General features: G+C 36.8%; 1 protein-coding gene across 1 annotated transcript in view; it reads right to left on the minus strand.

Annotated features, from left to right (window-relative positions):
- Nucleotides 1-20,301, minus strand: part of LOC106873785 (U3 small nucleolar ribonucleoprotein MPP10) — a 33,818-nt gene extending 13,517 nt beyond the window's left edge. Inside the window, exons 1-7 of the mRNA XM_089340582.1 lie at nt 20,146-20,301; nt 14,470-15,256; nt 12,935-13,047; nt 9,744-9,831; nt 7,311-7,452; nt 6,298-6,365; nt 1,970-2,107 (exon numbers count right to left, since the gene is read on the minus strand). Coding sequence (XP_089196708.1) covers nt 1,970-2,107; nt 6,298-6,365; nt 7,311-7,452; nt 9,744-9,831; nt 12,935-13,047; nt 14,470-15,256; nt 20,146-20,252 — 1,443 coding nt within the window. The 5' untranslated portion in view covers nt 20,253-20,301. The remainder of the gene's footprint in view (nt 1-1,969; nt 2,108-6,297; nt 6,366-7,310; nt 7,453-9,743; nt 9,832-12,934; nt 13,048-14,469; nt 15,257-20,145) is intronic.
- Nucleotides 20,302-20,804: the final 503 nt, after the last annotated feature.

Below are 20,804 nucleotides of genomic sequence, written 5' to 3' on the forward strand. Positions count from 1 at the left end.
TACAGATGGATACCCTTCTTATCATAGATTCTTTGACAGTTTTTCAAGTAAGGGATCTTTTACTTCACAGGTCTTTGAAGGTGCTAAGTAAACAAATAATTTGTTGACAACAACAATGCTTGTAATGAGTAACTTTCATAGAAGGCAATTGTAAACACACACATTAATGTGAGTGTGTGTGTATATATATATATAGATAGATATCAGATATCAGGGAGAGCCAAAAGTCACAAACCAAGATTAAAACCCATTTAATATATACTGCACATTTCAAAAACAACACTTTTTATATTTAAATAAAATAATGATGAATACACAAATACTTGTACATGACGGATGAAATGATGAATAATGATAATAATAATAATAATAATAATAATAATAATAATAATCCTTTCTACTATTGGCACAAGGCCTGAAATTTGGGAGAAGGGATAAATTGATTACATCAACCCCAGTATTTCACTGGTACTTAATTTACTGACCCTGAAAGGATGAAAGGCAAAGTCAACCTCAGCAGAATTTGAGCGCAAAATGTGAAAACAAGACAAAATGCCACGAAACATTTCACCTGGCGTGCTAATGATAATAATAATAATAATAATAATAATAATAATAATAATAATAACAATAATAATAAAAATAATAATAATAATAACAATAATAATTACAACAATATAAATAAAATGGCAAATGTTTTGGTGCATAACTTTCGGCACATCTATGTGTGTGTGTGTGTGTGTGTGTGTGTGTGGCTATTATCCTGATCAATATTTTAATGTCCTCTTTTCCATGATCACATAGGTTAGACAAAATTTGTTGAGGCAGACTTTCTATGCTTAAATGCCTTCCTGTTGCTAATCCACACTTGTTTCCAAGAAAGGTAATGGCTCAACATTGGACGTTTTCACAGAAGACTGGAAAGGAAGGATTGCTGCTTGTATCATGAGATATCCAGAGGAGGAGGTATAAACACCCCCCAACACACACACGCAACAGACTTCTTTTAGTTTCCATCTACCAAATCCACTCATTTGTTTGGTCAGCTTAGGAATAGAGAAGACACTAGCTCATGATACTGCACAGCAGGACTGAACCTAAAACCATGTGGATAGGAAGCAAACTTCTTAAACTGCACAGCCATACAGATACCTATATATATAAAATCATCAAATTCTGAGACAGAAGCAGCTCCTATAACATAAACATTATTGATGTCATCAATACTTAATTTAAGCATTTTGTCTAAGTGCTTTTAAACTGAGAAAAGTCCCTTTAAGACATAGAGTGTTACAAAACACTATATACCTCAAAATGAATCACCCCACAGGTGAACAAGAACAGTGCTGTTGCACATCAACAGATACATTTTACACTATTTGCATGTACATTACACTAGCAATATAAATTCGTTTCGAGGGAGACTCGAGTATATGGTACCAGTGTGCCGAAATAACAGCAAAATATCAGATTGTTCATGTGTGTGTGTAAGTAAATATATATATATATATATATATATATATACACACACATACATATACACACACACATATATGTGGGTGGGTGTGTACACATACATATGTAAAAAGTGATCAATATTTGAATTTATTTTACATAAATATTTATATAACTACCAAAATAATGGAAGAAACTATATTACTAAGAACTAAATTATTTTAACCCTTTAGCATTCAAACCAGCCATATCCAGCTAAAATATTCTACCTGTTGTATGTTCAAACCAGCCAGATCTAACTTTTCACACCTACCCTGCAATGTCAAATAATCGCATCAAAGTCTCAAAGCTGCATGATACATTAAAAACAATGTGAATAAATAAGCATTACAGTTGACAGAGAAATTGTGAATGCCAAAAGGTTAAGACATTTTAGTTTTGTGTTCAACATTCATTTAACTATGGTGACTATAAATGTTTGTTCTGCTGCTTTGTAGGGTTAAGATTATCTTACCTGCTGTTGTTGAAGGAATTCTCTCTCATAGATTTCTCCAAGACTCAATTTACTCTTCTCCTGGTTGAGTACAACAGCTTTCTTGTATTCAAATGGTGTCACGGCTACCTTGGATTTTCGTTCAACATCATCCCAAGCCTGCAAATAAAAGGGTAACATGCCATCATCATCACCACCACCACCATTACCAGCATCATCATCATCACCACCACTATTCCTCTCCTCTGCTATCACAATAACAATAATAATTCTTTCTACTAAAGGCACAAGGCCTGAAATTATTGGGGAAGGGACTAGTCAATTACATCGACCCCAGTATTTCATTGGTACTTAATTTATCGATCCCAAAAGGATGAAAGGCAAAGTTGACCTTGACAGAATTTGAACTCAGAACATAAATAATAATAATGATGGTGATGCACCAGGTGATACACGAAGGAGTCATACCCAATGACTGGTGTAGCAGCATCATAGTCAACTGCTACAAAGGTAAAGGGGACGCTTTAGATACAAATAATTACAGAGGCATCAAGCTGTTAGATCAGGTTATGAAAGTTACAGAGAGGGTCATAGCCCAACTAATTAGGGAGCGAATCAATTTAGATGAGATGCAGTTTGGGTTTGTGCCAGGTAAAAGCACTACTGATGCCTTATTTCTAGTGAGACAGTTGCAGGAGAAATACCTAGCTAAGGATAAACCTCTGTACCTGGCTTTCGTTGACATGGAGAAAGCCTTTGACAGGGTCCCCCGATCCCTTATCTGGTGGTCAATGAGGAAACTTGGGATAGAAGAATGGTTAGTGAGAGCTGTGCGAGCCATGTACAGAGATGCTGCCAGTAAGGTGAGGGTTGGAAATGAGTACAGCAATGAATTCCGGGTAGAGGTAGGGGTCCACCAAGGTTCCGTCCTCAGCCCCCTATTATTTACCATAGTCCTCCAGGCAATCACAGAGGAGTTCAAGACAGGTTGCCCCTGGGAGCTCCTCTATGCTGATGACCTTGCCCTAATTGCGGAGTCACTATCAGAACTAGAGGAGAAGTTTCAGGTGTGGAAGCAAGGTCTAGAATTGAAGGGCCTTAGAGTCAACCTAGCTAAAACCAAAATCCTAATAAGTAGGAAGGTAGATAAAACACAAACCCCTTCAGGTAGATGGCCCTGCTCAGTATGTAGAAAAGGAGTAGGTAGTAACTCTATAAGATGTACCCGGTGCAAGCTATGGACACATAAGAGGTGCAGCAACATCAAAGGCAGGTTAACTAGCAAGTTAGTTTTTGTTTGTGGCAGATGTTCAGGTGCAATAAAGACTGCAAACAAACAGGAAACAACTTCTATCTCATTCCAGGGTGAAAAACTAGAGGTAGTCGATAGCTTCCGCTATCTGGGCGACCAAGTTAGTAGTGGGGGTGGGTGCGCTGAAAGTGTAGCTGCTAGAATAAGAATAGCCTGGGCAAAGTTTAGAGAGCTCTTACCCCTGCTGGCGACAAAGGGACTCTCACTCAGAGTAAAAGGCAGACTGTATGACGCATGCGTACGAACAACCATGCTACATGGCAGTGAAACATGGGCTGTAACTGCTGAGGACATACGTAAGCTCGCAAGGAATGAAGCCAGTATGCTCCGTTGGATGTGTAATGTCAATGTGAATACCCGTCAGAGTGTAAGTATCTTGAGAGAAAAGCTGAACATTAGAAGCATCAGTTGTGGTGTGCAAGAGAGACGATTGCGCTGGTATGGACATGTGGTGAGAATGGAGGAGGATAGCTGCGTGAAAAAGTGCCACACCCTAACAGTTGAGGGAACCCGTGGAAGAGGTAGGCCCAGGAAGACCTGGGCTGAGGTGGTGAGGCAAGACCTTCGTACATTGGGCCTCACCGAGGCGATGACTACGGACCGAGACCTTTGGAAATGTGCTATGCGTGAGAAGACCCGGCAAGCCAAGTAAGATCGTTGCCAGTGCCCCTGGACTGGTTCTTGTGCGGGTGGCACATGAGATGCACCATTTTGAGCGTGGCCGTTGCCAGTACCGCCTGACTGGCTCCTGTAGGATTTTCGAGCGAGATCGTTGCCAGTGCCCCTGGACTGGCTTGTGCGGGTGGCACATAAAAGACACCATTTCGAGCGTGGCCGTTTTCGTGCGGGTGACACGTAAAAGCACCCACTACACTCTCTGAGTGGTTGGCGTTAGGAAGGGCATCCAGCTGTAGAAACTCTGCCAAATCAGACTGGAGCCTGGTGTTGCCATCCGGTTTCACCAGTCCTCAGTCAAATTGTCCAACCCATGCTAGCATGGAAAGCGGACGTTAAACGATGATGATGATGATGCATGTGCCTGGTGTACCCTTATCAGACAGGCAGTCATGAAGGGTATGTTAGCCTTTGTATATTTGTACCCCAGTGTCACTTTGGTAGTATGCCTTGCTCTTTCACTCAATAATAATAATTGTTTAAAATTTTGGCACAAGGCCAGCAATTAGAGAAGGAGGGGGCAAGTTCATTACATTGATCCCTGTATCTGACTGGTACTTTATTTGATCACTCTGACAGGAAAGGCAAAGTCAGTCTTGGCAAAATTTGAACTTAGAACATAAACAACTTGAAGTAATGCCACTAAGCATTTAGTCCATCGTATAATGATTCAGCCAGCATGCCACTTTAATAATAATAATGGTTTCAAATTTTAGCACACAGCCAGAAATTTTAGGGGAGGGGATAAGTCGATTACATTGACCCCAATACTCAAGTGGTACTTATTTTCTTGACTCCAGAAGAATAAATGGCAAAATTGATTTGAATTTGATTTCAGAACATAAAGAATCAGAATTGGTGCCAAGAATTCTTCTGTCTCACCACCTTTAATAATAATAATAATCCTTTCTACTATAGGCACAAGACCTGAAGTTTTGGAGGAAGAAGAGTAGTCAATTACATCAAACCCAGGACTCGAATGGTACTCATTTTATCAAACCTGATAAGATGAAAAATAAAGTTCACCTTGGCAGAAATCAAACTCAGAACATAAAGATGGGTGAAATGCTGCCAAACATTTTGTCAGACATGCTAGCTAACCACCTTTATTATTATTATTCATAATAATAATAATAATAATAATGGTTTCAAATTTTTGGCATAAGGCCAGCAATTTCAAGGGAGGGAGTAAGTTGATTAAATTGACCTCAGTACTCAACCAGTACATATTTTATCAAGCCCAAAAGGATGAAAAGCAAAGTTGATCTCAGCGGAATTTGAACTGAGAACATAAAGACAGATGAAATGCTGTTAAGCATTTTGCCAGCTTGCACCTTAATAATAATAATAATAATAATAATCATAATAATAATAACAACAACATCAGCTGCCATCCTGTCCATTTTTCCATGCTTGTGTGAGTCTTTCTTCCCAACACAGCTACCACTTGTTGCAATCTTTTGTCACCGGTTTTGTGGAAGTTCAGTTTCCTCAGATCATCCTTCACCACTTCTGTCCATGTCTTCCTTAGTTTTACTCTTCCCTTGGATCTTTCCACATTAGTCTCCTGCACATTACATGCCCATATCACCATAGTCACCGGCCTTGCACACTACAATTGATTCTGCTCATATGCCCAGTTTTTCTCTCAGTTCCCCTTATATCTCATCATTCATACACATCAACATTCCACACACACAGCAGATCAGGCTTACTTCATTTCTTTCCAACCTTCACATATCCTCTGCGTTCAGTGCTCTCCACATCTCATTACCATTCAGCATTACAATTCATACACGAGTCAAACAATCTACCCTTTTATTCAGAGGGACAAATACATTGTCAACAGCAACCACCATCATTTAACGTCCACCTTTCCATGCTTGCATGGGTCAGACAGAATTTATTGAAGCAGATTTTTTATGACTGGATGCTCACCAGTTTCCAAGTTAGGTACTATGTTCCTGTTACCAGATATGTTTCTCATGGAAAACAGGAAACAAACAACCTTGCTTGTATGACAATGATGCTCATTTACAACCATCATTATGTCTAGACAAGAGTTCACATACACATACAAAGGGCTGCTTTCGGTTTCTGTCTATCAAATCCACTCACAAGGATTTTGTTGGTATGGGCTACAGTAGAAGGAACTTGCCCTAGGTGTCATGCAGTGGAATTCAATCCAAGATCATACAGTTGGGAAGCAAGCTCCTCAACCATGCATGGTAAGCATAATAACTCAGCGAATGCTTTCCCCACTATTAACCAAAACACAACATAAGCAATGTATTTTGTTAAGAAATATGATCAGGTTATGATCAAGAGAGAATTATAGGAAGAAAACAAATTAACAATTTACTTGGTCTTTGATTCTTTGAATAATGAGGTCTTCAATGGTCTTTGTAGATTCTTCAGTGACTTCAGGTGCTGAAATATTAAGAGATTTTGAGTGTTGTAGTATCTGATTATATACGCACATTTTATATACATATACACACACATACATGTATGTGTGTGTGTGTGTATACAAACATACATGTGTATATAGACACACACACACACACACACACACAAGGTGCATTCCAGAAGTTCTGAGACTTTTTCAGGTGAGACATTTATTAATTTCAAAGAAGTACAAAACTCTAATTTCCTTCTTTCTTTCAAAGTCGGGTCCTCTGACTTCAATGCACTTGTTGTATTGCTCCAGCCACTTAATGAATGCTCTATGGAGGTCCTCCAAAGTGAAGGTGTCCAAGAACTTATCATAGCTTCCTTCATCTTAAGGTAGCCAAATAAAGTGTCTTGCTCAGGGACACAATGTGTCGCCGGAAATTTAACTCACAATCTTATGATTGTGAAGTGAATACTCTAACCACTAAGCCATGCACACACATCATCATCATTAACGTCCATTTTTCCATGCTTGAATGGGTCAGATTTTGTATGGCCAAATGCCCTTCCTGTCATCAACCCTCACCTGTTTCCAATCAAAGTAATATTTCCCCAAAGCTAGAAATGTTGTTGCAGAATATTGGAAATGAATGACACTGCTTGTACGACAGTGACACTCCTTTACAACTACCACGCAATGTCAAGACAAAGAGACACAAACATATGCATACACATTATATGTGTGTGATGGGCTGTGTTCAGTTTCTGTCAATCAAATCCGCTCACAATGATTTGGCTCACCCAGGGCTACAGCAGAAGACAATTGCCCAAGGTGCCATGCAGTGGGACTGAACTTGGAACTGTGTGGTTGGGAAGCAAACCTCTTACAACAGAGCCAATCTGTGTATCATATATATATTTATTTACAGATATTCAATTAAAAAAAAGAAAAAAAGTTTTCCTCAAGCCCAAAATACTTACGTAACTTCAAGGTGGAATCAAACTGGACATGTTCTTCTAGAAGACTATTTTCAGGTCTGGCAGTAGCATCAATTTCTCCTTTCAGTTGCCAGGGACTCTCAGAAACACTTGCTTTTTCAAGCTTAGCAATTTTGTTCTTCAACTACAAAATGAAATTGAACAAAAGTCATTATGATGATAATGAAGATTATGATTACCAAGATCACCACCATCATCATCATCATTGTCTTCATTGTCATCACTATCATCATTATTGTGATCCATGTCATCACTACTACAATAATCATCTTCATTATCATAATAGTTTGATTTTAAAAAAGTCCAAAAGGAACATTAACTGCCTCAATCTCACTGCAAAGGCCATATGCAGTGCTCCTTTCTCCAAATCCAGTAAAATGAACAAAAAAAGAAACCTTCAATATCAATGCTATCATCATCATCATCAACATTGAAACCAGTGTCAACAAACACCATCAGTTCTGCGGCCATTGTTGTAATTATACCATTGCCACTGATGTAGTTTAATGATCATATACAATTAGAAATGGCTAATAAACAGTATTAAGTAAACCAGTCACCATATGTCAAACCTCCTCCAGTGTTCAGCAGCCTTTAATCTGCCAGTCACATACAGCTAATAGTCTAATAACCATATACACATTATACACAGCTGCTAGTCAAACACTCATATATATTAGTCTGTTAATCACACGTATTCACTAAACTACCATATACAGTCAATCTAGCAGCTATACATGTCCACCTGTCCTCATCATTTAATGTTCTTTTTCCATATTGGCATGGATCGGATGGTTTGAGAGGATTCCAGTGAGACACAGGGATGCAGTGTGCTCCAGTGTCATCTTTAGTATGGCTTCTATGGCTGGATGCCCTTCCTAATGCCAAGCACTTTACAATGTGTACAGGGTGCTTTTTTCAAGCCACTGAAACTAGTGAGGTTGCCAAGTAACTTGCAGATCAAGGAAAGAAAGGGAAAAGTCCCCTTCACTAGGTCTGGTGAGTATTTGAGAAGGTAGAGAGGAGATATTATGCCAGGGACAAGCAGAAGTGTGTTGCTATGGTGAAGATACAGCTACCCAACATTTATATAAGGGTGGGTGGAAGTATCAGAGAAAAAAAGCAAGATGGTAGTGGTGGGTTGCCAGAGCAAAACCTTCAAGAAGAGATGATACTGGCAATGGATCAGGGACAGAGTAAAATAGTTAGACATTGGAGTGAGAATATAATCATTAGTATTGCAAGGACACCATATTTCGTCATGCAACCGTAATATACTACCAAATATATCAAAGGCTTATAAGTCAATACTGTGCTCTACCTGTGTTAGCAGTGCGATTCAATCACTTTTGTAAGTTATCTCTACAGATTTTCTATAGAAACTAGAGCCAGCACTCAAATTTATATTTCGTATATGAATACATCTATGTAAACAATGTGATTGAAATTAGAAAAATAGATAATGGGCGTATATGCATATTTCAGGAGTTATTGCTCCTTCTTCAGCACTACATCCAACCCATTGACGATCCACAAGCACATTGCTTAAATAGCCACTAAGTTTACTGGATTGACCAATTTAAACACATTCCTAGCAACAGGTACATACATATTAATTACTGGTTGGATGTGTCACTGAAGAAGGAGCAAGAACTCCTGAAATATGCATATACACCCATTACCAATTTTTCTATCTTCAATCGCATTGTTTACGTAGATGTATTTTGTATATGAGATGTTGTAACTTCCAGTGTTGGTTCTATTTTCTATACAAAACCTGTAGAGATAACTTTAAAAAGTAATTATCTTCAGTCAACTAGTCATATACAGTAACCATGCCACTCACATATAACACAATGTAATATGCTTTTTGTCCTTGGGTAGCAACTGTTATTTCGTATTTGCTTGCACCTAGAAAGTATCACAAATGGCTAATATTTCCTTCAAACCTTTCTTTGGTTACGTTTATTCTAACCCCAAAGAATCCCTCTCAACACATGGCTATGATGCCCCCCCCCCACTACTCCTGCTCAAGATCAGAGATGCACATATTGTCAGCCACTAAGGGACATGCTCAAGTGGTTAAGGTCAAGCAACTAACAAGCAAATCTGTGATATTGAGCAAAATATTTGCTATAACGATATTTCTGCTTTGGCAACTCAGTGCTGAATCTGTCTGAAATGTAATGGAAAATAGGTCAGTTTCAAAACAATGATGTGTAGGTCACAAAAGCAAAGTCTGAAGAGAATAGTAGTGATTTCCTTTGGTTTCTAGATAGAAGCAAAGAGGAAATAACACTTACTCACCAAAGACAAAAAGAAAGATAAAAATTTTGTTACACAGTATACTTACTCATCTACCAGTCATACACACCCACCAGCCTACCAGACATATTCACTACATAAAATACTCACTCTCTCTTGCCGTAGTTCAAATGTAGATTTATTCGCCTGCCCACCAACAATCTCTGAAATGTCTTCTCCTTCTTCACTCTCGTTTTCACTGTGAAATGAAACAAAAGAAACATTAAAAATGGAATCAATTCTGAAAGAGAAAAAGACTAAGAGAAAGAATCAACACTGCTGCTTGATTGACTGGTGTGGTATTTATTGACCCTTACCAAAACAAAGTTGACCTCTGCAGGAATTGAACTCAGAACAGAGAGTCAGAACAAATACTGCAATGTATTCTAACCAGTACTCTTCATGACTCTGCCAATGCATGTGTGAGTGTATGTGTGCATACATGTGCATGTGCATATGCACATGTGTGTGTATATGTATATATATATATATATGCTGATAATACCATAATAGCCAATATAAATGTTGATTAGTTAGGTGGTTGATTTCTCCAGTCGCATTTTATTTGGTATAGAGCGAATGGGAGAGAGAGAGAGAGAGTAAGAATCAGATACAGAGGAAGTTAATTAACATAAGCAGTGCAGTATGAGTATTTTTTAACTTTCTGAATAGGTTTTCAATGGAGCAGATTGTGTTTAGATTGTGTTTACATATAGATTGTGTTTAGAAAGTGTTTAGATTGTGTTTAGATAAAATTTACAAAAGTAATATCATCATCATTATTATTATTATTATTATTATCTAATGTCTACTTTTCCATGCTTACATGAATCAATCAGAAACTATTGAGGCAGAATTTTCAACAGTTGGATTCTCTTCCTGCTCCCAACCTGCACCTGTTTCCCAGCAAGGTAATATTTCTCCATGGGTAGACATGTTTTTTTTTTTACAGAAGACTGAAAACAAACAACCTCTCTTGTATGAATGACAATGATACTCATTTACAACCATCATGTGATGTCTAGACAAGGCTTAGTCAGAAACAAGCAAATAAGAAAAAAATTGCCAATGTTTGGCATCATGAAAACCAAAGACTTAAAGTGTTTCGTGTTGCAAGACAGTGTGTGAGAGGGAATTGTGATGTCATAGGAGAGAAATGTGTCCGCATGGATGATGGCTCATGTGCATTTAATGAGGCTGCAAAGAGAGAGACTTGGAGGCGCCACTATGAGAGGTTGCTAAATGAAGGGAATGAATGGGAGAAAGAAAGTCTGTTGAATGTCGACCCAACAGAGGGACTAGCTATCCGAATTGACAGTACCTTGGTAGATAAAGCGATTAAGAGTATGAAGACAGGGAAAGCCCCTCGCCCATCAGGAATCACAGCAGAGATGCTTAAAATATCTGGCGGTGTTGGTTATAATCTAGTCACTCATATAGTCAATCAGGTGATACATGAAGGAGTCATACCCAATGACTGTTGTAGCAGCACTATAGTCAACTGCTACAAAAGTAAAGGTGATGCATTAGATACAAATAATTACAGAGGTATCAAGTTGTTGGACAGGTAATGAAAGTCACGGAGAGGGTCATAGCCCAATTAATTAGGGAGAGAGTCAGTTTAGACCATAGCTTCCCAAAGCGGGCAATATCACCCACTGGTGGGCAATTTCAACTTCCAAGTGGGCGAATTTCTAGAAAATGGTGAGCAATATGAACATTTTGTGGCTGGCAATGAATTTTTAGAAATTAAGTCTGCATTTACTGATATCTAGGCATGCCTAGAATAAGGATGCACTTTTATCGATTTGACTATTTGCATGAGACATTCCTTTGTATTAAAAACATGGACTTGTTTATCAATTGAATATTTTTGTTGCAGTCATTGAGATGGTTGTCATGCGTGCTAAAAATAGCAGCCAAATAGGCCTAGGCCTTAAATCACACTCTACTACAAATTTTTTCTTTTGGCATAATCGTATGAAGTCCCGCGTGTAGAATTCAAATTTGCAAAAATTTCCTGAAAATCCAAAGAAAAAAATTTATGAGGGGTTATATGTCATGTGTAATTCTGTGGTTTCATATCAAAACACAAATGCTATTTTCAGGTCATTGACAAAATGTGCAGTCATGCACAAAATGACAGCTTTGAAATCGTGTTTCTTGACTGGGTGAAAACGATCAAACTTTAAACCTCTACAACTTTTTAAAAACATTTTTCTGGGAAAAGTTGAATAACTCCAGCAATTTAGCTTGGGAAGGTACATTAATGTGCCAAATTTAAAAATTTTTGATAAACTTTAATTTTTGAAATACTGGCAGCCAAACGAACTAGATCCGTATTTGCTCCAGTAAAGACCTGTCATCTGACTCTGCTCTATTGGCTTCTATTTGGGAATACCATACTGCTTTTCTGACACCATCTGTAGAAATTCGTTTTCACATTTTCACTTTACTGATATCTTCAATTAAGAAAATTTGTCGACAGTACAGTAGTGATTATTTGTCATTTGGATTTATTTCCTCTCCTCAGAACTGTCAGTTATTAATGAGCTTTTTTGCCATCAAACATTGACCAATGAAGCAATGAAACCTTCACGCTTGAAGTATCACTTTGATGCAAAGCATTCTGAGAAGGATAAGCCGTTATCATACTTTTTACAACTGAGCTCCTCTTTCAAAAAGTAAATACAAACATTCAACACGCTACTCCAGGAAACTAGTAAACAGGAGAATGATGGGTTGATTGCATCGTACAACATTGCATTGCTTATAAAGAATAAAGTGTTTTGAATGGCGCAACAATGCACAATAATAATAACAATGGACTATAATAACTGTTGTAATTTAATCATCCATAGTTTGAGGAATTCCGGAAGGAACTTCATGAGACCACTGCTGAGACGCTTCCGAAAAAAAAAAAGCCATTGGAAAACTGATTATAGCAGCAACTCCATCAATTCTTAGGGATATCTGAAGAAGGAATTTTTATTCTGAAATATCATATCAGATTATGAATGATTAAATGATAACAGTTATTATAATCCATTGTTGTTATTAGAGTGCATTGTTGTGCCATTCAAGACACATTAGCAACTTAGCAGTGTGGTTGAGAAGCATACTTCTTGAGCACACAGACATACAACTATGCCTACATCTAAGCATGTGTATATGTATGTATCCATGTATGTGTATACTTTCATAAACATGTGAGATTTAAGTGAGAATTTCTGATCACATCACACCTCACCCACCCAAAGTATCACATTATAAGATTAAAAAAAAACTGACAAGAGACTTACTCATCATTTTGGTCATCATTGTCATCAATATCAGCAAACTTCACTTTCTTTTGATTAAGTGTTTCCGTGGGACCTCTAAAGAAATCCTTGAATTTCAAATCTTTTACATTTTCCTGAAAGAGGAAGAAGGATGATGAACAAATCAAAAAGAAATTATATTTATATATTTATACATACATATCTATTTATCTACCTATCTATATATGTAAAGGTTTATTCTTATGTCAAGTTATATATATATCCAGTGTAACACTAAACTTAAGAATTACTCAATACATTTTTCTCAAGTACATGTACCTATAGGGTGGGGGAAAAAGAAATTTGAGGCAAAACTGGAACCATGTGGTTGCGAAGCAAACTTCTTACCAATACAGTTACACCTGCATCTATGATTAAAAAAACAAAAAACAAAAAAAAAATACTATTAAAAAAACTAAAACATGGTACGAGTACAGATCATGGTCAAATAATGATTGAATGGTTTCAATAGGATCAGAGTGATGGAGTGGACTTGTCTGGTAGCTTGATAATGGAACAGGTTAAGTGATTTCATAATTAACTCAAATTAGAACATTACTGTGCTTACAGTGACAAATGGCTTAAAAGATTCAAATGTTATAGAATCTTCCTGAAATTGTTATGCAACAAGAACTAATGAATTTTCATTTGATGCCTGAAAATTACACAGGGACAAAAAAAAAAAACAATCTACATGAAGCAATTTTGCTGAGATAAAATGTTTAAAAAGATAGTCAAAGAGAGGGTGTGCTTTGAAGCTTCAGCTTCAAGCACCCCAGCTGTTCCTCTTACTATATTTGAAATACAAGATGAAAGAGTCAACTACAAAACAGACAGTAATCCCGATGATCCTCAACTTCAAAACCTCTGTAATAAAATCCATTAAAATTCTAAACTTTGCCATCTTGAGCAGAAATGTTACAGCCTTCTTTATAAGTACAGTAATTAATAAATGCACTAATGTAATAATGTAATGCACAACTACTTTTATTTCAGTTAAATTCAGATATAAAACTCTGTATTTGTGTAATTTAAGTTTCTAGCAGTTCATGGTACTTTGGATGTATAGCGGGTATACAATTAGTAGGTTAGAAGTGTGTTGATGAATTATTATTACATGACCATAAGGTGGGGAGTTGACAGAATCATTAACATACCAGGCAAAATACTTTGCAGCATTTCGTCTGTCTTTGCTTTCTGAGTTCAAATTCTGCCAAGGTTGACTTTACCTTTCGTCATATTGGGGTTGATGAAATAAGTATCAGTCAAGCACTGGGGTCGACTAGCCCCCTCCACCAAAATTTTAGGCCTTGTGCTTATAGTAGAAAGGAATACTGAGGCTGATATAATCAACTTCCCCAATCCTGCTGGCCTTGTGTCAAAATCTAAAACCATTATTACATGACCATGGATGGTCCAGCAAAATAGTTATTCATCAAGGCATTGGAACTAAAGATATTAGGAAAAAAAAGAGATGTACCTGTAATTGAATTCAAAAAGAATAAAAGTATTCTTACCTCTTCATCTGATCCAATGTCTTGAAAGACATCAATATCATCCTCTTCATCTTCTGCCATATCACCATGTTTCATCTTCCTTGCTTCAAGAGCATCTTGTTGGTTGAGAAATGTTTCCATTTCAGAGAGTTTGAAGAAATTGTCGTCCACAACTGATGATTTAGTTTTATTCTTCTTTGGCTTACCTTCATCCTGTTGGTTTGGTTCTGAGTCTTTGGAATCTTCCACATCTGAAACATCTTCCTGGAATTCTGTAGCCAAGTCATTGGGATCACCCTCAGAATCAGTACCGATATCAGAATCTATTTGCTTAGTTCCAGAAAGTTGTTCATATTTTTTCAAGTTTGACTTTATCTTCTCCAGTTCTTTGTCACTTTCATCATCATCATCATCATCATCCTCATTGTCATCACCATCACCCTCTTTGTCTTCTGAATTTTCAGCCAATGGTTCTTCCTCTACCTCTTTTTCTTCTGCATCATCCGAGGCTTCATCATCACCATTACTATCATCAACATCGTCATCACTGTCATCATTCTTGTCAAGTAATGATTTAGAAGTTTTAAAAGATATCCGCTCCTTCCCAGCAATTAGATGAGACAAATCAGTGATGAATTCAGATATCACTGCACTGTTGTACAACTCAAGTTCTTCCCAAACTTGCTCATTTTCAAAACTGTCCAGAATTAATTGAGAAACAGCCTTTTTGACAGGAAGTTTTTGGAAAGTCAAATCATACAGCTTTTTCGTAGTTTCCTTTAAACATTCAGCATTCTTTTTATGAACACTGTGAAAAGATAAAAGCAATAAATATTACATTTTATTTTCAGAATACCAAATTTATACAGCTTCGTTTTTGGATCTGGTTTGCAAAATACTTTGTGTGAACTTGTGTGTTGGAGCAAATTATGTTGTGTCTTATTATCTAACACACAGGTTCGATTTTCACTCATTTATTATTTTTCCTTCTAAAATTTCCATTGCTTTTGCAACTTTTGTCATTATTCAGTGGAGACATAAACACACCAGCACAAAATAACAGACAGAATCAACATCCACTGACAAAGTTGCCAAAGCTATTAAAATTTTAGAAGAAAAAATATAGATAATAAATGAGTGGAAATCGAATCGGTGAGTGTGTTAAATAATGAGGCCATTAAGACAATATGACTCTCCCCAGGCACAACAAAATTTAAACAGTTTTGAGCAAATTTATATAATATATGTTGCAGTAATAATAGCAAAATGTGAAAGGAAGGGTGTTAGGAAGGCCATCCAGTTATAGAGACCAAGCCAAAATAAACTATGGAACCTGGTGTGATTCCAGTTCTTGTTAAGTTGTCCAACCCATGCCAGCATGGAAGATGGATGTTAAATGTTGATGAAAGGGTTGATTCAATAATATCATAATCATTGTTTTAATGTTCTCTTTTCCATGCTAGCATGGGTCAGACAGAATTTATTGAGGTAGATTTTTTTATAGTTGGATGCCCTTCCTATGGTTAACCCTCACGTGTTTCCAAGGAAGGTAGTATTTCCCTATGACTGGACATGTACATAGAAGGCTGGAAAATAATGATACCACTTGTATACCGGCAATGCTCATTTACAACTATCCAATGTCAAGACAAAGGGGCACAAACACACACATATCATATGTATGCATGTATTTTTCTTTTACATGTTTTAGTCTTTAGACTGTGGCCATGCTGGGGCACAGGCTTGAAGAATTTTTAGTCAAAGCCTGGTACTTATTCTATCAGTTTTTTTTTGCCAAACCACTAAGCTATGGAAACATAAACACACCAGCACTGGTCGTCAAGTAGTGGTGGGACAAACACACACACACACACACATGACAGGCTTCTTTCAGTTTCCACTCACAAGGTAGTAAGAATTAAGTTTACACTTATTGGATGAGTATTGTTACCTCATCCAGTAAGCATAAATTTAATTCCTACTACCTAAATATATGTAATCATATCATAGGTCAAGACAGTGAAACCACTAACACCGAACATGACAGCATATACCACACCCATAACAGTACTACCACTATTACTAATACTACTATTACTACTACCATTAATAACAATAGTAATAACAATAATAATAACAGCGATAATAATACAAGCCAATCCCCCTAATACCACACTAAACTTTAACTTGTCCATAAATAGTATAGCATCATCCCTTTCCACAACTAACCCACATTTGACAGATAGTTGCAACTGCGGGTCCAGGACTGAATGCCCACTGCAAGCCCACTGCAGAAGGTTTAACGTAGTATACAAATGCATTGTCCATAACATATTGCATAATTCTACTAGCTACTACATCGGGTCTACTATTAATTTTAAACAGAGATATTCTGCACATCTAAACTCATCTAAATATGAAGTACATAGTAAATCCATGTCCCTAGCCAATCACATTCATCATCTGATAAATAGGAAAGTACCATATGGGATATCCTGGGCCATAGTAGATTCTGGTGTCCCATATCAAGGCCAGCACTCCACATGTGGACTCTGTCTGAAAGAAGCCCTCCAAATATTAATTCATAATTTACTGCAATTACTCAATAAACAACACAAAGCATTCTCTACATATAAGCATAAGTTCTATCACATCTTTAGATTCTTCTATAGGTCAAAATGCAAGCAAAATCAACACACATAACAAATGCCTGTATGCATCCACAGTTGTAACAATATACATACGATTTTTCTTTTCCTTTTCTTCTCTATCAACATAAGTATCTTAAAAGCTAGTTAGCTTTAATTTTCTTAATTTTTAATTAAACTTCTAATTTTAATTCTTTAATTTGTATCCTTTATCCATTTAATTGTAGGTTTTTCCTATATATACCCGCTTAAGCTAAGCATCTATTTTTAGCTATCCCTACTGAACACTGACCACACTTAACCTAGATTTCATCTATTTAATAAATATCTTCCTCCTCCACTTTGCCAAAACCTTAACGCTTGACCTCTCACCTCAAACCAACACTTACTAAGAATAATACTGGCATCTTATCTCTGTCTGGATTCACCTGGGATTACACCTAAGGGCCTATACCTTCACGGAAGAGCAGACCAACCTCCATACCCTCTGGAAAATGAAGAACTGTGAACTTTATTATCCCGTCTGTATTCTTCTATATACTTTTATTCTTTATTCTTCTATTTTATTCCTTATAAACTGTGAATTTCCCTGTCTAGAACTTTCATACATACTCACTTTGTCTCTGATGATGGAATATCCAGTGTACAGACATGCTAGCCTATCACTTGGGATATCCCAGAAACATCTGTAAGATTTCAAATTAACCTTACCCTAATTAGATTATTATAAATGATTTGAGATACTTGTCCTGCTTTGATTTTTGTTGTATTTTTCCTCTAATATATACCTGCTAACACGAAAGCCTAATACAGATCCCTAGCTCTAGCCTCAGCTGTGAAATTGGGACCTAACAGATGACCAATTATAGCACTTACTTAGCATATCTATTTGTTTAGATCATCAGTGAACTAAACCCCTCATGTTCTTTATATATATATATATATATATATTTATAATAGAAAAACATTTCACCTAAACCTGGAGTTTCTACCTTTATAAGGCTGTTACATCCTTAGTACTTGTGTGAATTTTTGCTATCTTGGTAACTATTTTTTTTTTTTTCTGTGTTATTTGGAAAAAAACACACATTTATATATATATATATATATATATATATATATATATATATATATATATATATTAAAGGTAGAAACTCCAGGTTTGGCTGAAATGTTTTTGTATAATATGGATAAATAAATGAAGTTAAATGCAGGTGTTATTCAAATCCTTTTACTTCCGACATATGTTTCGAAGAAAACATTGGTATTCCAGAAGGAATAAAATGGTATAAAACAATGCAATCTTCTCATCAGGGAAAGAAAGAAACCAAACATATCAATAAGCCATTTTAACTCATATTTAAGCATGTGCAACATTCTGTTAAAATGTCTTATTGATGTGTTTGGTTTCTTTCTTTCTCTGATGAGAAGACTGTATTGTTTTACACCATTTTATTCTTTCTGGAATAATACCAGTGTTTTCTTTGAAACATATGTCGGAAGTAAAAAGATTTGAATAACACCTGCATATCATACACACACGTGCTTCTTTCAGCTTACATCTACCAAATCCACTCACTGATTCATAATCCCAGACTGACCATCATGGGATCCAACCTGGGATTATAGCTGAAGACACCTACCAAAGGTCTCATGCAGTGGGACTGAATCTAGCAAACTTCTTAACCAAATGCCAACGAAGCAAGACATAAGCACAAAACATACCTAGAAAACATTATCATCTCCACTCCTATTTAAGCATGTGCAACATTCAACTACAGCTCTCATGATCCCTCCAAATGTTAGCCCCACCCCTTCCATCACTAGACTTAGCTACATCCTAAACTTAGCTAAGACTGCATTCCTGCAACTGGCCCCTCTCTCTTCATGGACAGAAAATACTTCAGTCCCTAACAATTATTGATATTCTACTTTGTGGGCCTCAAGTGAGGAATTCTGGTTTAAGCACCCAATATAACCCCCTGATTATTAAAAAAAATTCCGAGAAAGAGCGGAAATTTTAGGATTGATGGGTGGGGGCGTTAAAAAAATAATTTTTTTTTTTTGCATAGTCGTATGAATTCTCGTGTGTAGAACAAATTCGCAAAATTTTTCTGAAAATTCCCCCAAAAAAAAAAAAGTTATGAGAGAATATGAGGTGATTAAACCAGAATTCCGCCATAAAATCCCTTATAGTCACACTCCAGTATCTGGCCCACACGAATGCTGTTTCCTCTCTCTGCTTTTTCTACCACTACTAGAACTCGTTGTTTTCATGCCCCCGCCATTCACTAACACATTCCAGACTCCCTTGTCTCTCTCTCATATCACCCTAAGTTGTGTCTAAGAACTCCAGGTCCTACGCTAACCATTTCGTCCAGTTTTTTTAAGGGTCTGCGAAGAGCATGAGCCCTGTCCATTCCCCCAAACCGGGCGAGTGAAAAAAAAAAGAAAAGCAAGTAAAGCTACATCATGTTTGCAAGCTGGCGGAATCGTTCGAGCAGTGCAGGTTTTGTATCCCTCTTTTCTTTCTGAACTAAAATCCTGCTGAGGTTAATTTTGTCTTTTATCCTTCCGGGATCGATAAAATAAAGTACTAGTCTAGTAATGGGGGCGATATGATTAACTAACCATTACTGTTTAGCACAAGGCCAACTCTGATCAACCAAAGGATAAACGGATTCCAACCGTGGCTATACTGCCGTTTTAGGGATAACTATGATTATATTATCAAAAGTGTACTTCCTTTCTTTTAAGAAGATAAGAGCGTAGTTTGAGAAATATTTGACTGCTATGCTCTAGCAGGCAGGATGACTGCTAGTGACATTCCATTGTCAATAAAGCTTTAATAACACAACTCTCCGTCAAGGCGATTTCGCTATCGTCTCCAAGAGACGTGTCCATAAATAAAACTGAAAAAACCCACGTGTTTTTCAGGACCGTATAACACATGTTATTAGAATACAAGGAATTGTATTCTATTTCTCTTAAATGACAATAAAATTATCGATTTATATGAATATTTTCAACAATCTATATTTATACTCACTCTAAGAAGTTCTCTGGGCTCCGGGAAATAACATTTAACACATTCAGTGTTTGCCCTAAACATTCGTCGCCAGCCATTTTTGTTTTCTTTGTGCGTTTTCCCTTCATTAGAGAGTTACAAGCGGTGCAAAAGCAAAATAGTAACCATATAATTTTTATTCAGTATAAAAATTTAATTCAAAATAATGAAACTGCGTAAGGTAGCGAACTAGCACTATCATTAGCACATCGGATAAAATACTTAGCAGTATTTCTTCTGGCTTTATGTTCAAATTCCGCTGATATCAACTTTGCCTCTCACACTCTCGGAATCGATAAGTACCAGTTGACCACTTGTCAATGTAATCGACTAGTTTTTGTGCCTATAGTAGAAAGAGAAGTTATGGAACTACGTTTCAATCGAAGTTTGCCAAAGTTATTTCTTTTCTTTTTTTCTTTACTTGATCTGCAAGAAGTGGCTATGTCCATGGCTTTCACAGGCTCTTCAAGACGGTTGAAATCGATGCTTTAACTTTTTTAAAATTTTATTTGAAGGGAATTTGCAAATCGATGTCTGCAAAAATAGAAGTCAAAAATACTTCTGTGCCACAGAATAGTCACAAAATTAATACAAGCATGATAGGAAAAAATTCCATTGAGCAATAAAATTGTATCACCTCT

This window comes from Octopus bimaculoides, chromosome 23, assembly GCF_046866305.1.
Source record: "Octopus bimaculoides isolate indiv1 chromosome 23, ASM4686630v1, whole genome shotgun sequence".
NCBI lineage: Eukaryota > Metazoa > Mollusca > Cephalopoda > Octopoda > Octopodidae > Octopus > Octopus bimaculoides.